This window comes from Eleutherodactylus coqui, chromosome 1 (assembly GCF_035609145.1).
Source record: "Eleutherodactylus coqui strain aEleCoq1 chromosome 1, aEleCoq1.hap1, whole genome shotgun sequence".
Classification (NCBI taxonomy): domain Eukaryota; kingdom Metazoa; phylum Chordata; class Amphibia; order Anura; family Eleutherodactylidae; genus Eleutherodactylus; species Eleutherodactylus coqui.
In genome coordinates this window covers 97,647,360-97,661,618 of record NC_089837.1, presented here as the reverse complement: position 1 = coordinate 97,661,618, position 14,259 = coordinate 97,647,360, and the positions used below count along the sequence as shown (strand labels likewise).

Below are 14,259 nucleotides of genomic sequence, written 5' to 3'. Positions count from 1 at the left end.
AGAGATGAGCGAACGTGATCGGCTCCGCCCCTTTTCGCCCGAACACCGAACTTTGCGAGCAATTCCGTGCTCGGGCGAAAAAAGTTCGGGGGTCGCCGTGGCAGCGCAGGGGGGTGCGGCGGGGAGTGGGGGGGAGAGGGAGAGAGGGCTCCCCCCTGTTCCCCGCTGCTGCCGCCCGCGCCGCCGCGCCTCTCTCCGCCCCCCGGCGCCCCCCGAAGCTTTACGCGCGGACACTGAAGTCCTCGGCAAAGCCGGTGTCCGGGAGCGTAAGTGTTCGTTAAGAACACGTTCGCTCATCTCTAGTTGAAACTAAAAAAAAAAGTCTGAACTTTTATTTATCCATCACGGAGCTGTAGGAGGGCTTGTTTTTTGCAGGATGAGTTGTATTTTTAAATTATACTATTTAATGTACAAGATAATGTATTCAAAACTGTATCTGGAGTGCAATGAAAAAAAAATTCTGACATCTTTTGGGGGTCTGGGGGAGTGAACACACTGCAGCAAAAATGACATGGTAACTTTATTCTGTGGGTCATTACGATTACTACGATACCAAATTTATATAAAAACTTTTAAAATATCTTTGGAAAAAAATAAAATTATCTTCTGCTGTCGTTTTTTTTTTTCCCCGTCGACAGTATTTTGAGGGCTCATTTTTGGTGGGACGTCCTGTAGTTTCTATTGGTACCATTTTGGAGTACATAGGGGACAAGCATGTGTGATCACTTCTGCAGTATGACGCAATACCATAGTATTACATTATACTGCAATCTGACAGGTAATCTATCTAGCCACGCTACAGGCATGGCTTGATAGGCAATCTGCAATGGCCGCCCTGAGGGGTTTCAGAAGACCCCCAGCTGCCATGGCAACCAAACACCACCACGCAAATCTAATCATGAGGGGCTGTTTGGGACCCCCGAACTCTGATCGGGGTATTTAAAGGGTTAGCAGTTGCATCAGCGGCGGTGCTGATTGTAACTGTTGTGGGCGAGTGTCGGCTGCAAGAAACAGCTAGCAACCGTATGGTATGGAGTGGGATCGTCCCCTGTACCTCCAGGGTATAAATGTTGTTGGTTTGTAAATGACCATTTATTTATTTTTTCTCCTATTTGCTCATTTTTGAAAAATGTAATAACTACATCAGTTTTTCTGGCATCGTTGCCTACTTTCTGAGCACCATGATTCACTTGATTTCCATTAGATCATCTGTCACAACAAACCCCAGGACCGCAGTGGGCTGCAGAGCTGGATCCTGGCGTCTGCAGTGGTGTAACTCTATGTTTATCATTTTTTCCCAGAGAGTCCTATTGAAAGGCAGTTGTCCAGTAACTGGTCAATCCCTTTAATTATAGAAGAACGCTGAAGTACACAGAAAGGCCACTGTGAATAGTGCGACATTCTGAGGATGAAGAGGATTGTACTTACATGTAAATATTAGAGAGGTAGCGGTGCTCATATAAGCAACACGGCCCCTTTAATAGGCTGATCGGTGGTGATTGATCAAATATTGATTGCAAATCCTGAGGATAGACCATCAATTTTAAAGAGCAGGATAACCTCTTTTAATAGTCCATTTCTCTTTGATAATAAGTAATCAGAGCCATACATTATCAACATTTTAATTTTTTTCCCCCGACAGTATGAAGATAAAATCCCACTGAAAATCCTGCAGGATGTGTAGTCAGGTTGGTGCATTGTTGTCCGCTGCCGCCAAACCTGGGGGAGGACAACACAGGTAGGGAGATAACAGCTCCACTTAGGTCTCTATTTGGTCATGTTACATATCTAAGCTCAGACACAGTCCATAATGTCCGCTCACATGGTGCACACACGCAGTGACTGTTATGATGCATGTATGGCCTTCCTATCACTGCTGTCCTGTCTGTATGGAGAATAATCCCAAGGACGCCTGTTTTCTGCAAATCCAAACATCTTTCTCAGGGCCACACGGGCGGCCTCCTCCTCTGCAGCAAAGACTGTATCACCAGGGCCTTCAGCAATCAGCTTCTTATCACTGTTGGAAACAATAAGGCAAAAAAGCTTTAGCATCATATACAGCAGACATGTTTTAACCCATTCCCGCTGCAGGGCGTAAACTTACGTCCTGGGGATAGCGCGGGAATCACATATGATCCCGCAGCGGGAGCCGGCTGTCAGTCACAGCTGGCGTCCCGCTGCAACAGCGGGGGGGCATCGGAGATGCACCCCCCCCGCTGTTAACCCCTTCCCTGCCGCGATCTAAGTAGATCGTGACAGGGAAAGAGTTCACAGAGGGAGCGCACTCCCTCTTTGTCTCCGGCCGGCTCTCGCGATGTTATCGCGAGAGCCCGTCCTGTCGCCATGGTAACAGGACGCCAGACACTGGCGTCCTGTGTTACCAGTGCCTGAGATCGCTGTATAAGGGATAAGGCATGGCAGAGCAGTAGCTCTCCCATGCCTTATGACAGCGATCATCAGGGCAGTGGTCAAAGTCCCCCAGGGGGACGCAAATGTTGTAAAAAAAAAAAAAAAACAGATTAAAAAAATGAATAAAAAAAAAATGTAAAAAAAAGAGTAAAAAAAAAACATTTTTTTATGCTTTTTCTCAGATTAGCATAAAAAAAAAGGTAAAAAAAATAAATAAATAAAAACCCACATATTTGGTATTGTCGTGTCCGTAACGACGCGTTCAATAAGATGCACATGCTTTTGACTGTGCACAGGAAAAACCATTAAAAAAATGCTAAAAAACTGAGGCAAAATGCTAATTTTTAGCATTTTGCCTCACTAAAAACGTAATAAAAGTGATCAAAAAAGCCGTATGTACCCCGAAATGGTACCAGTAAAAACTACAGCTCGTCGCGCAAAAAATAAGCCCTCACAGAGCTCCGTACATCAAAAAATAAAAAAGTTACAGGACTTTGAATGCAGCGATTTAGAAAAAAAAAAAAGATTTCCAAAAAAAGGGTTTTTATTGCAGAAAAGTGGAAAAACCTAAAAAAAAAAGGTCAGAATTTTGGTATCGTTGTAACCGTACCGGTCCGCAGAAAAAATGGAATGTCTCATTTATGCTGCATGATTAACGCTGTAAAAAAAAAATAAAAAAATCTATGGCAGAATTGATGCGTTTTCTCTCCCTGCTATCATAAAAAAAAAAAGTTTTACAATATAGCCAATGTACCCAAAAATGACGCCGATAAAAACTACAGTTCGCCACGCAAAAAACAAGCCCTTACACGGCCGCGTCAACGGAAAAATAAAAAAGTTATGGCTTTTGATAAATGGAGAAGAAAATCCGCCAAAAATTATTGCGTCCTTAAGCCCAAAATAGGCCATGTCATGAAGGGGTTAATGTTGATTAAAAAAATCATATAATCAAAAAGTGGTAATGAAATCTGCAAAAGTTTTATTCACATTTTAAATCTGAAAATGGTCTGGTAAGATTTGATCAAAAGTCAGCCTCTGTACACATTCCTACGGGAGTCACATCTAGGCTGCCACAGGAATACACTATTCTATCAAGTTATGGGACACTCAAATGGAGTATATATTTACATATGTTAATACTTAGTGGGGTCTCCTTCGGGCCTAGTGACATCAGGTATTCTCCGTTGCATACTTTCTACTAACGTCTAACACACTTTAGCTGGCATTTCCCTCTATTCATCCTGCAAACATCTGTTGAGTTCTTTCAAAGAAGATGCATTGACCCATCTAAAATGGTGCAGGGGATATCGTCATTGGACCATTGAGCAATGGAAGAATTTTCTGTGAAGTGACAAAGCACACTATTCCATCTTCACATCAGATTGACGTACCTGGGTGTGGAGGATCCCGGGGAACGCCTTTTGCCTGAATGTGTTGTGCCAATAGTGAAGTACAATGATGTTCCTGTTATGGTCTAGGGATGTTTTAGATAGCATGGACTTGGTATGTTTGTTGTAGAGGGAAGAAACATTGAACACGGAGGTGTACCCTGACATTCTAGACAGTAACGTACTGCTAGCAATCTCACAATACTCTGGGAATGGTCAGCAATACTTCCAACAAGACAACGAGCCTTGTCACAAATACAATGCTGTTTTGCACTGATTTGAGGATATGGATGTTCCATGATTGGACTGGCTGCACAAAGTTCCGACCTGAACTTTTTGGGATGAACTGAAAGGTCGGATCAGTAAATATGAACGTTCATCTTCTATAAGAGAATTCATTAGACATTTGCAGGATGAATGGATGGAAATACCAGCTGAAGTGTATCAGACGTTAGTAGAAAGTATGCCACAGAGAGTATCCAATGTCATTAGGGCCAAAGGGGGCCCCACTATGTATTAACACATGAAAATAAATACTACTTCTGATTCTTGCTCAGGTGTCCAATTACCTTTAAAGGGGTTCTGACATGAAAAAAAAAAAATTGTACTCACCTTGCCTGGCCTGGCCCGATCGCCAGGCATGTCCCCTCCAGCCGGCATCTTCTTCTGTGCCTTTAAAGCAGAGCAGGAGCGGTCAAAAAGACCGCTTCCTGCTCTGATCCGTCCATCAGGCACTTCCGAGGTCAACGGACGGACCGCCACAGCAAGCACGTCACAAGCAGTGCTTGCTGTGGGCGGCCCGTCCGTCCGGCTGAACTCCGGAGTGCTGAGCATGCGCAGTGGAGACGCGGCCCGTCCTGACTCCTGTCAGAGGGCACCTCTCCACTGCGCATGCGCGCGATCCCGGAGCGGCGCGGCTGCTGGAGAAAGAAGACTGCCTGCCGGGAGGCATACTAGCACTTTCTGCTTAGGTTAAGCAGCGCTGCTGATTAGAGCCACCTGATTGGCTCTTCGGCACCACGTGACTGCACAGCGTGCACCAATCAGGTGGCTCTAGTCAGGCTGCTTAACCTAAGCAGAAAGTGCTAATATGCTGCCGGGAGATGACCCCCCGATGTCAACAACAACAGGAGAACAGGTAAGTGTTATCTTTTTATGCTTTAGCAGCCATTAACCCATGGGTTCCCTGGGTCCATTAGGCAGACCAGGGAACAATGGCTGCTAAAGCATAAAAAAATTATTCATGTCAGAACCCCTTTAAGTAAGATAGTGTACATAGAGAGATTGACTTCTCTTCCATACAGCAGAAGCTGTAGCATTTGGCTAGTCACAGTGTCACATGTATAAAGCTGCATCAGAACTCAGTGGATACATTTGGCAATAAAGCACACAGTAAGTATTATCAGCAGTACCTTTTACATGAAGTACTGTACTTTAGCAACTGAGAGGGATAATAAAAAGTTTTCCTGGAGCGCTTCTATAACTCATTATTATTATATTGCATTTCCTCCCACGTTCTGCACAAACATTTTCTTCAGACACAGAACGTAAAAAGAAACAGAAAAATAATCATCTCCATTCAGTCTCTCAGCTTCATCATGATGTAGTTAGAACCCTTTCAAACCCCTTCAGAATAAGGCCAGATTCAACCAACTGAGTTGCGCATGAGATTTTAGGGCACAACCGGCATTGGATGGAACATGGACACATCTGACACCGGCAGACAGAGGACATTGCATGCCCAACTCTGGTCTTTAAATCAGACCAGAATATAAAACGCTGCTAGTTTTTTCAGGTTGACCATCGGCACATCTGGAAAAAAAACCCCACTCATCTGAATAGCCTAATTGGCAATAATGGAACGGAAAATATAGGCCATCTGAATGTGTCCTTAAGCTGTCACATTCAGTGTATGCACTGGGAAAGCTCCCGGCAGACTCCAAAACTCAATAGATGCCCCTGCATCCAAATTATGCCAGAAAAGTAAACTTTTGGCATACACTAGACCGGGAAGCATTGGCATGCATACACATGGGAGTCAACGACTGACTTTATGGTTACTCCAGATGTATACCATCAACAGAAGCATAATCAAGATGTGAACAGAGCCTCTCTCTATCATGGAGGCTGGTTGGTTTAGGGACCAGTGCAGAGCCACCATTGGCATACATACATATTTCCCCTAACCAAGCAGACCAGAGTGTAGAGCACTTACCAGTAAAGGCCTACAAAGTAGAGAGGCAGCACAGTCCCAACTCCGGACTGTCTTGTGATCCTGGGCTCAGGGAGGGGGATTTTTCTTTGGGACAACTGCTCGACAAGTAAGGACATGGGGTCTGTTACAGACCAGAAGTCAAACAAGTCCTTCCCGATCATCTGCGGAATTAAGAAGTCCTAAAGGGTGGAGAGAAGACTTCGTCATGACGGATGCAGGAAGAGTGGACTCCCCACCCCAAGGGCAACAGCACTTACCTGGAGAAAGCGTCCCGTTCTCTCAGGGCCAGAACTCTCCAAAAGAGCTCCGATGATCGCCAAAAAGGTCTTCTGCACGGTGTCTGGAGACATGGGAAACTCCAAGCTCAACGTCAGGTCTTCTATAGAAAGATTTTGGGCAACATGACACAAAACCTGCTGGCTTGTGAGATAGTCAAGCAAGGCCCTCATGCCAGCAGCAGGCAGATTTGGGAAGCCTTGCTGCAGAGTACTAGTGAGATACGACACAGTGAACTCGGAACCCTTGTCGGCCAACTTCTGGTTGTCCTCTAGATTTAAAGCCGCAGTTTCAGAGTCCAAGCCCAACTCTTGCCGTCGGCTCTCCTCCCGCTCCAGATAGGACTGGTTCACAAACGCTGTCTTTAGGAGCTGAATGGAGAAGGTCTCGTTCAGACGCTTGGAGAACGCCACAATCTCCGCATGGTAGTCGAAGTTTGGCTGCCGTAACCTGCAGAAGTAAGAGAAATACCAAGAAACTCAGGGTTACATCAAAAGTCTGAAATTTAAAAAAAACAATGTGAATGACCCCCAGAGGTCCTATATAACATATTGTTACAAAAAATAATTAAAAAATTTACAGAATAAAGTGAAAATACATACATAAAAAGGAAATGACCCAACACCAACTCAAACCATCAAAACGTCCGAAAGAATATGAGGAGCCTAGCCCCATTATCTCCCACCGCTTTTTAGTTTTATTGGGGGTAAAAAAAAGGATTTTTTAAAAATTTTTTGTTATTTTTAAAATTAGCATATTCACATTAAAATAAATGATGGGACCGGGTTCCTCATTTTCTTTCAGATGTTTTGGTTGGCGTTGGGTCATTTTCTTTAAGTATGTATTTTAACTTTATTCTGTAATTTATTTATTTTTTTTACAAATTTTTGTAGCCATTTTTTTACATTGTCATACAGGCCCTCTGGGGGTTATTCACGTTGTCTTTTTTATTTCATACTTTTCCATTGAAGCTAGGTCATCTATAGGAGCCCCAGTTACAGGGAAAAACATTGTATGACAACAGTCACTGGCAGAGCTGATCAGGGTCTGCTAGGACCCTGCAGTTCTTCTGTGCCAGAGGGCACCCGGCAGTCACATGATTGCCGTGTCGGATAATGAAAGTTATATTTCCACTTCCACTCTTTAGTACATAGCGCTCATTGAGAGCTATATAGCCTGGAAAGGAGAAAGCAGATTGGGTTAAAAAACCGATTCTCCTCCTGGTCCTCGGCTATGTCTGACAGCTAATGACCCCTTCTGCTCTCACTTGATTACAGAGGCTTAAATCCCAGCTGCATTTTTGCTATTGGCAGGGATTAAAGCCCAGGACAAAGCGCTGTATATTTACTATGCTTAGTCCTTAAGGGGTTAAAGGATCACGCCGAAAAATAATACTGTGTTATGTTACTTTTACATGGGCCGATCGTTACCAGTATAATCACTCACAAGAGCAATTAAGGACGACTGTCGGCCTGTGTAAGAAGCACGAGGGGTACTGCGCTCTCTTTCAGCTCACTGAAGCGACTTCTCGCTCCGAATAAACAGGCAGTTCTTCACCTTTGAACGACTGCCTGTTGCAGTGAATGGAGGCGGGCGGCCAGAGGAGATCTCGCTGCGCTCCGCCTCTGTTAGATCAACGACTGTGTCAAAGCAGAGCAATGGCTGCCTCATCTAAACCCCCCTTTCTGCCTTCTATGGGGCTCATCCACGCACGGAAAAATAACTCACAGATAGCGACTTATCTGATGCAAAAACAGCAAGGAATCGATGGTAATATATATATATATATATATATATATATATATATATTATGTGGGCGGGCCTTAGGGTCTGCTTATACTTGCGCAATTTTATACGGATTCCCTGCTAAAATACGAACACAATACACAAAAACTCTGCATTGAAGACATGAAGGTAGGATTCCTGGGCCCCATGTACACTCCATGCACAACATCCAGCCAGCCTGCAGTAAATAACTGCCCCAGCGAGATCAGGCAGCAACGGGGTCTCCTCGATACCTGGGCACGGGCTTGGGGGGCCCCTCCAGCTTCGCCTTCCTGGCCTGGGCCTTGAGATGGGGCCACAGCCAGCGCTTCTTCCCCCGCACCGGAGGACAGCGGAGCCCCGGTCCCGCCGAAGAGCGCAGGCCGAGCAGAAGCAAGGACATGATGCGAGGTCACTACTGGCAGCACTGCTGCACACGGGACCTGCGGGCGGGGGAGCGGTGCAGCCGGTGCACACTTCCCCTCAGAAAATGAATAGCGGTAGAATAGTTCCGTGCAGTGTGAAGGCCCACTGGGTGCAGACAGGCGGCACCGAGAGCATCTTACCCCATGAAGCTTTGTTAGGCCGGGCTGTGTAAAAGTCTCAGCGTTTTCTCGGCACAGCAAGCTGCGTATTGTCGCATTTTTGCTTGCGTATGAATAGCGTATTTTGCGCACGCTGCCACGCACTGGTTCCAAACGCGCCCATAGAATACAATAACGCGGTAAAAGAGAACATGCTGCGTTCTTTTTTATGCACGTAATATACACTATATATATATATAATATATATATATATATATATATATATATATACGCAAGTGTGCATGGAACGTACTTTCATTAACTCCATTTACCGTGTATTATGCACGTACATTACACTCATAATACGCAATACAGATACGTTCGCCTGAGCCCGGCCTTTTAGTGTAACGTCATCATTAACCCAGGAAAGAGGAAAGAAAGAAAACAGGGAAGACAGAAACCAGATGGAGCCGTTCTAGTGGGCCATTTACATGGGACGATTCTTGTCCAAACAAATGAATTTGAGCAATAATCGTGGTGTAAATGCAAGAAAAACAAAAAACAAATTGCGCACTATTCGTTCGTAGGTTTGTATCGCTGACTTTCGATCAACGCGCCGCACTCGGTGCTTCACGTAGAAGGTGAATCGCTGAGCAAGAAGCCCGCGATCCGGCAGGGAAGTCTACCAGGGTAAAGGCTCTGCACACGCGCCAACGACCCTAGCGGTGCCGTCAGCAATCGTGCAGTCGTTTACCCGACGGTCGGCCCGTGGAAAAGGGCCATAACACTGTTCACTCATTTGTTGATGCTGCCCTTGCTCGGAGCGCGGTATCCCAACAACCATCTACAGACCGCACATAATGGGATCCATCCGGGTAATGTTGGCGCTACACAGGACGTCAAATCTGACAAATTGGCGGTCAGTGTATCCAACGCATACAGGAACGTAGACTAAAGGGCCATTTACACGTAACGGTTGTTGCGCAAAATTTGTTAAAACAAACGTAAATGTGCAATAACGGTTACATCTAAGTGAAAAGCCACCGTTTACTATTCGTTTAATTTTCGTTTGTCGTTTAGTTTCATCCAACATGAAAATCATGGCTGGTTCACTCACTTCCTGTTGCGTGTAAACACGGGGAGTGTGGAGCTCAGTATGTTACATATGATGTGACGCACTGAGAGAGAAATTAGCGATTCTCAGCGGTGATCTGCCTGTCTAAACTCTCTGCAGAAGCACTAAAAACTAGCGGTGACGTCACTGGTTCAGCCGACAGTCGTCCCGTGTAAATGGGGCATTAGTGAATGGGAAGCAAAGCTACGTCTTGTTATTAAGCCATCGCAGAAGCCATAGCGCCGTGAACTGAGGCTGAAAACAAAAGTTGTTGCCGTCTAGATTTGTATTATGTTTGACACAAAAAAAGATCCTTTTTTCTGTCGTGAGTCGGCATACATGTGTACGCCACTCCGTTCTACGTTTATAAATAAGTGTGTATACATCTTCTGGGACATATATACAGTGTAAATACTTTTTCTTAGCGAAAGCAAATTTAAAGGGGTTTTCCAGGAAAATGTTATTGATGACCTATCAACAGGATGGGTCATCTATAGTTGATTGGCCAGGGTCCGACGCTCAGGACCCGGAATGATCAGCTGAGCAGGCACATGCTGTCAGTGCTGCAAATACACAGAGGTCGGAGTGGAAGCCTCAGCGCCGAACTCGGTGTAGTGGCCGGCACTTGTAACTGAAGGCACTACTCTCATCGAAATCAATGGGAGCCGCACTGGCCACTATAAGGATGTCGGCGTGGAGGCTTCCCTCCGACCTCTGTGCCGACCTCTTGTGTAGTGGCCAGCGCTTGTAACGGCAGGCATGGCTCCCATAGATTTCCATGAGAGCCGTGCCTGCAGTTACAAGCACCAGCCACTACACGGTGATCAGCGCGGAGGCTTCCGTTCTGCTCCAGCTTCTGTGATATTGCGGTTCTGGCAGCCAGGGGAGGTGTTTCCTATGTAAGAATGCCATTCTGGGGAGGGGAAGAAGTAGAGGTGACTCTATCCTTAAATTCCCAAATAAGAATAAGAACATGGGCTGCAGCAGCATTTGGTGGCTCTGCTTAGCGGTAGTGGTCTTGTTAATCCAGCAGCAACTATGGACAACTGAGAGGGTGACATAGAAACCCAAGCAACCTGTTTAACCCCTTAAGGACATGGCCTATTTTGGGCATAAGGTCACAACGATTTTTTTTATCTCCACTTTTCAAAAGCCATAACTTTATTTTTCCATGGACATGGCCATATGAGAGCTTGTTTTTCGTGTTGTAGTTTGTATTGGTGCCATATCTGGGTACATAATAATAATAATAATAATAATCTTTATTTGTATAGCGCCAACATATTCCGCAGCGCTTACATAGACAGGGGAAATACAGAGACAAAAGTACAAAAAATTACAGAACCACGGTTACAATCGTAATCAGCTGATGGAAACAATAGGGGTGAGGGTCCTGCTCCAACGAGCTTACATACTACAAGTAAGGGGGTGATACAGAAGGTAAAATGGCTGGAGGTGTGCACGGTATGGCGAGGTGGAGAGTGAGGGATGCTATATACAGACAACAGTCAGACATTTAGCTGTGCGACGGCAGGATCAATATGACTACAGGAGCGGTTTATGATGGCTAGCAGGGATTGCAGTCAGTAGGTCAGGAAACATGTTATCAGGCGGAGTACAGAAGGGTTTGTTTAGGGAATGCGGTATGCATCCCTGAAGAGGTGCGTCTTTAGAGCACGCCTGAAGTTTTTCGAGTCCTGGATTGCCCGGATGTTCTTTGGTAGTGCGTTCCAGAGGACCGGTGCTGCTCTGGAGAAGTCTTGGAGGCGGGAGTGAGAAGTTCGAATTAGAGGGGTGTGCAGTCTAGTTTCGTTTGCCGAGCGGAGAGCCCGGGCTGGGTGATGGATTGAGATGAGGGAGGCGATATAGGGGGGCGCTGCACTGTGGAGGGCTTTGTGGATGAAGGTAATAAGTTTAAATTGAATTCTGTATTTAACTGGCAGCCAGTGCAGTGACTGGCACAGGGCAGAGGCATCTGAGTAGCGGCTGGACAGTAATATGAGCCTGGCTGCCGCATTCAGGATGGATTGTAGAGGGTAGAGTCTGGTGCAGGGGAGGCCGACCAGCAAGGAGTTGCAATAGTCGAGCCGTGAGTGGATGAGGGCAACAACAAGCGTTTTCAGCGTGTCTATGGTGAGAAAGGAGCGGATTCTTGAGATGTTCTTTAGGTGCAGCCGACATGTTCGGGCCACTGACTGGATGTAGGGAGTAAATGAGAGATCTGAGTCGAATATGACCCCAAGGCAGCGGGCATGTTGTCTAGGAGTTATGGTGACGCCACACACTGAGATGGAGATGTCAGGAGGAGGTCGGTTTGTGGAAGGAGGAAACACCAGTAAGTCAGTTTTAGAGAGGTTTAGTTTTAGGTAGAGAGAGGACATGGTGTTAGAGACAGCAGACAGACAGTTGGTGATGTTTTGGAGGAAAGGTGCAGAGATGTCACGGGAAGAGGTGTATAACTGGGTGTCATCAGCATAGAGGTGGTAATGGAGGCCAAAGCTCCTGATGGTTTGTCCAACAGGGGCTGTGTAGATAGAGAAAAGGAGGGGGCCAAGGACCGAGCCTTGGGGGACCCCAACAGCAAGGGGAAGAGAAGGAGAGGTAGAGCCAGCAAAGGAGACACTGAAAAAGCGGTCAGATAGGTAGGAGGAGAACCAGGAGAGAGCAGTGTCCTTTAGGCCGATGGAGCGAAGCATACTGAGGAGGAGTTTGTGGTCAACTGTGTCAAATGCTGCAGAGAGATCGAGGAGGATCAGTAGGGAGTAGTCACCCCTCGATTTGGCTGACAGTAGGTCGTTTGATACCCTTGTAAGGGCAGTTTCTGTGGAGTGTTGGGGTCGGAAGCCAGACTGTAGGGGGTCGAGGAGAGAGTTCTCTGATAGATAGCTTACAAGGCGGGAGTAAACCAGCCGTTCTAGTAATTTGGAGATGAAGGGGAGGTTTGAGATGGGTCGGTAATTGGCAACGTCAGTTGCGTCAAGAGTCGGCTTCTTTAGCAATGGGGATATGATGGCATGTTTGAAAGAAGAGGGAAAGATGCCAGAGGCCAGAGAGAGGTTGAATATAGTGGTGAGATGCGAGATGACCACTGGGGAGAGGGATCGGAGGAGGTGTGAGGGGAGAGGGTCGCTAGCGCAGGTGGTGGGGCGAGCAGAGAAGAGCAGTTTGGAGACTTCTTCCTCTGTTGCTGGTCTGAGTACAGACAGTGAGCAGGAGCTAGCTGCAGTGCTGACAAGACTAAGGTCAGGGCTAGTCTGGGGTTGGGAGGTTATTTCTTGACGGATGTCATCAATTTTCTTTTTGAAGTAGGCAGCCAGTTCAACAGCACTGAGATCCGTCACCGGGGGCTGCGGTTTAGGGCTGAGAAGGGAGTGAAAAGTATCAAAGAGCTGTTTAGGGTTGTGCGATAGTGAGGAGACGAGAGAGGTAAAGTAGACTTGTTTGGCGTGGTGGAGGGCGAAGTTGTAGGTTTTGAGCATGAATTTGTAGTGGAGAAAGTCTGCAGACGTTTGCGACTTCCTCCACAGCCGTTCGGCACTTCTAGAGCACCGCCGGATGAAGCGCGTTTGAGGTGTGAGCCAGGGTTGCCGTGGTCTACATCGGATGGCTCGGGTCCTGGGGGGCGCCGCTTCTTCCAGGGCATGTTTGAGAGCGGTGTTGTAGTGAGCGGCGGCCAGGTTGGGGCAGGAGAGGAGAGAGATGGGGGACAGAGAGGACTGTAGGGATTCAGCAAAGTCTTGTGTGTGGATGGCCTCTAAGTTCCTGTAGGTACGATAGGTAGGTGGGTGTGGAGAGATGTTAGGGAGTGTGACAGAGAAAGAGAGGATGTTATGATCTGAGAGTGGGAGAGGGGAGTTAGTGAAGTTGGAAGCAGAGCAAAGCCGGAGGAAGACCAGATCCAGAGTATTGCCATCCCTGTGAGTGGGAGAGGCTGTGAGTTGAGAGAGACCAAGGGAGGAGGTGAGCGAAAGAAGCTGAGAGGCAGATGGGGAGATGGGGTCATTAGTGGGGATGTTAAAATCGCCTAAGATGAGGGTTGGGATTTCGCAGGATAGGAAGTGGGGGAGCCAGGCAGCAAAGTGGTCCAAAAACAGGCGAGCAGCACCTGGGGGGCGATAGATGACTGCTACTCGCATGGACAGCGGGCGGAAAAGCCGTAGCATATGTACCTCAAATGAAGGAAAAGTGAGTGAGGGTACAGGGGGGATGACCTGGTAGGTACATTTCGGGGAGAGAAGAGCACCTACTCCTCCGCCACGCCTGTCGTCTGGTCTCGGGGTATGGGAGAACTGCAGGCCATTGTAGGACAGTGCAGCAGGGGAAGCCGTGTCAGACTGTTGTATCCACGTTTCTGTGAGAGCGAGCAGATTAAAAGAATGGGCAGTAAAATAGTCGTGGATGGTGGGGAGTTTGTTACATGCTGACTGGCAATTCCAGAGGGCACATTGAAAGGAGTTGGGGGAGGGTATGCATGGGCTAGCAGTGGGGCTTGAGGGGTGTCCTAGTGAGTCAGGTAGGGGGTAATAGTTAAGAGCAGTGGAGGGAGGGCCAGGATTGGGAGAGATATCC

At 46.9% G+C, this 14,259-nt stretch overlaps 1 protein-coding gene across 1 annotated transcript; it reads right to left on the bottom strand.

Annotated features, from left to right (window-relative positions):
* Positions 1-1,606: 1,606 nt before the first annotated feature.
* On the bottom strand, positions 1,607-8,528 carry MRPL44 (mitochondrial ribosomal protein L44). Its single transcript, XM_066598186.1, has 4 exons — positions 8,307-8,528; positions 6,270-6,738; positions 6,013-6,191; positions 1,607-2,017 (listed from the first exon to the last, which is right to left on the bottom strand). The coding sequence occupies exons 1-4, from the start codon at positions 8,453-8,455 to the stop codon at positions 1,846-1,848; spliced, it is 969 nt and encodes a 322-aa protein (XP_066454283.1). The 5' UTR covers positions 8,456-8,528; the 3' UTR covers positions 1,607-1,845.
* Between the last annotated feature and the right edge of the window lie 5,731 nt (positions 8,529-14,259).

Excerpts from the sequence above, each read along its gene's own strand:
- MRPL44 (XM_066598186.1), bottom strand. The coding sequence starts at position 8,455 with ATGTCCTTGCTTCTGCTCGGCCTGCGCTCTTCGGCGGGACCGGGGCTC. Across the intron at positions 6,192-6,269 it reads GAACGGGACGCTTTCTCCAG|GACTTCTTAATTCCGCAGAT; the intron begins GTAAGTGCTGTT and ends TCCACCCTTTAG. Across the intron at positions 2,018-6,012 it reads TACTTTGTAGGCCTTTACTG|TGATAAGAAGCTGATTGCTG; the intron begins GTAAGTGCTCTA and ends TGTTTCCAACAG.